The sequence below is a fragment of the Amaranthus tricolor genome, chromosome 6 (genome assembly GCF_026212465.1).
Source record: "Amaranthus tricolor cultivar Red isolate AtriRed21 chromosome 6, ASM2621246v1, whole genome shotgun sequence".
NCBI classification, from domain to species: Eukaryota; Viridiplantae; Streptophyta; class Magnoliopsida; order Caryophyllales; family Amaranthaceae; genus Amaranthus; species Amaranthus tricolor.
Genome location: NC_080052.1, coordinates 5,218,394 through 5,220,893, shown reverse-complemented (window position 1 = coordinate 5,220,893; position 2,500 = coordinate 5,218,394). Strand labels below are relative to the sequence as shown.

At 33.0% G+C, this 2,500-nt stretch overlaps 1 protein-coding gene across 1 annotated transcript in view; it reads right to left on the bottom strand.

The window, feature by feature from the left end:
• LOC130814554 (uncharacterized) overlaps nucleotides 1-2,500 on the bottom strand; it is a 9,594-nt gene that overhangs the window by 866 nt on the left and 6,228 nt on the right. The window contains exons 2-4 of the mRNA XM_057680664.1: nucleotides 1,355-1,415; nucleotides 1,159-1,283; nucleotides 481-666 (exon numbers count right to left, since the gene is read on the bottom strand). Of these exons, the coding sequence (XP_057536647.1) occupies nucleotides 481-666; nucleotides 1,159-1,283; nucleotides 1,355-1,412 (369 nt within the window). The 5' untranslated portion in view covers nucleotides 1,413-1,415. The remainder of the gene's footprint in view (nucleotides 1-480; nucleotides 667-1,158; nucleotides 1,284-1,354; nucleotides 1,416-2,500) is intronic.

Below are 2,500 nucleotides of genomic sequence, written 5' to 3'. Positions count from 1 at the left end.
CAACGACAAAGTATGGGTTTTTTACACGTTACCAATCTCTGTTTTACAAAACTACTCTCAACTCAAACACCCAAAACCACACCAAATAAGACAACATTATCTAGCTACTATTTGATCAAATTTTGTTGCCTAAGCTTCCAAAACACTAAATTAATGGTTCTCATATTTTGTTTTGTTTCTGGTATCAAATTGTATTTCGTTTTGTGTAACGTTGCTTTCAATTATAATGTAAATTTCCAAATACCATCAACATGGTAGTGATAAGCCTAGAAGCTCATGTAGTCAAGTAAATATAAGATAGCCTGAACTCATGAGAAGTAAAACACAAAAGCCAGAAGGATTCCTCTCCTGTATCCAACCCAAACCCAAAAAACAAACAGAAACAAACAGCATAAGGAAACAACACAAGTAAATTGACACAATTTAGAGAAAAATCAGGAGGAAAATCTTTGTCCCATTAGGCATGTGGTTATTAATTACCTCAATTTTGCTCGTGTTCAATGCAGAGGAAGCATCAACATTTCTTGCTAGTTTGAGAGCAGCAGCAGCAAGCTTCTTAGCTTCATCATCGTCTCCCTTCAGTGCAACAGTATTGCACTTTGTTTCCAAAGATGACTTAGTAACTTCTATTTTCTTTGAACCCAATCCCAATAATGACATCCATCTCTGCAACAAGGAGAAAATGGTCAAGATTTAAGCATTGTGTCGTAAAGGCTGGGTTCAAACACCAGCTGAGTTGCAATATTAATCAAGAACAATCAAGAAAATCAAGAGATATTATATTCTGAATTTCCTCTGTTTATTTCCTCAATGAAAGCTTATTACAAGAGTGGATGATTTGAGTTTCCCAACTCCAAGCGTTTTATGCTTTACAATATATTTTTCAACACGCCCACTCCTGTCCCCTAAACTGCCTAATAGGCTTCTACAACAATTAACTGGTAACCTACAAAAACCCAAAAAGACTAACAGCTTCACCTAACATAGCTACTTATTAATTCTTCGCGCCCTTCTACTATACGTATATTTAAGAAAGGGTTTGTCACCTGCTGTCTCCTTGACTTCATTCATAAGAAATTGTCACGCACACACAAGCTCTTCCTTCCTTCCTCCCAAACCAAAAAAAAAAAATAAGATTTTAATTTTAAAAAGTCTTACATTAGAAACTGTCAGTGGTTTTCTATTTCCAATTGAATTACGTTTGTTTACAATGGATTTCAATGTCCTGGACGATACTCCTTTATCCATTTGCTGCCACACAGCATCTGCCCGAGCATTGATTTCTAGCAAAGATACAGACTTTTAAATAATTCCTGATGGGAAACGAAACAAACTCATAAATACACAGTATTACCATTTTTTTCAGACTGTGAAGGACTTCCCTTTTTTGATTCAATGGCAGTTACATCCATTTCCTGCATCATGAAGGATATCAAACATTCATTCAAATCAAGTACCCAAAGTAAACATCAATATGTACTTTGACATCCAAACGTCTATTAGATTCAAAGATCAATTTATATGATGAATGCAAGAAAAAAATTGAGACTCAACAAAATATTAATACAAGATCAGGTAGACTCCATTGATCAAACTTGAAGATAATTATGCACATAAAGAGCCAACGCACTGATCTTTAAACATACTTATAACTAAATCTTCCAACAAATATACCTAAAAATCATACTAATTGCTATCCAAATAGTGTAATGAGCAACGACAATATCCTAAGCACAAGAGCAATTCAAAAACTTCTAAGAAAAATTCTCTACAAAAGAATAATACACAAGAGCAAAATAAATCAGCTACTAGACATCTTCTAAAAAATTAAGTGAAACAATTTAACTATTAGCCCTCTTCTCATATGAAACCCTACAGTCGGTTTTACTCACTTTAATACCTTCTATTAAGGGAATCTTCTCATATTAGTTTTGTTGAATGTGTCATAAACCTGGTATGATGAGTAATGCAAAGAAAAATACTTGTCTTGGAAATCACAACTTAATACCAAGGGGCCCAGTAACTAGATATAATGACGGATCTAGGAAAAAAGCAAGTGTTGTCCACAATTAAACTATCAAATATTCAAAGTGAGGACTTTGCAAGGACAAATCCAACAAAAAAACAAATGATGTCAATGATTTAAATTTTCAAAAATTACGTTCAACATCGTAATTATTAAGCATAATGTGTACGCCGAATTTTCAATTGTTTCTTGAAGTATTTTTTGAAGTTCATTTTTTAGCTTTTTATGCAAAAACTATATTACTTAAAATCATTTTGCAATGCATTGATTTCCATAACAATGAAGAATTTGTATTCTTGATTTTAATTGCTAAGGAGTTACAAACTACATACAACAAAGAACGGTTGCACATAATTTCTCTTGCAAATGAGTCTATTTTACCACTAATTATCAACTGAAGATACTCCATTTCTTATATAATCCCAATGTCCATTTGTCTTTAAGAGATTACCACACATTTTATTTTATTCAGTG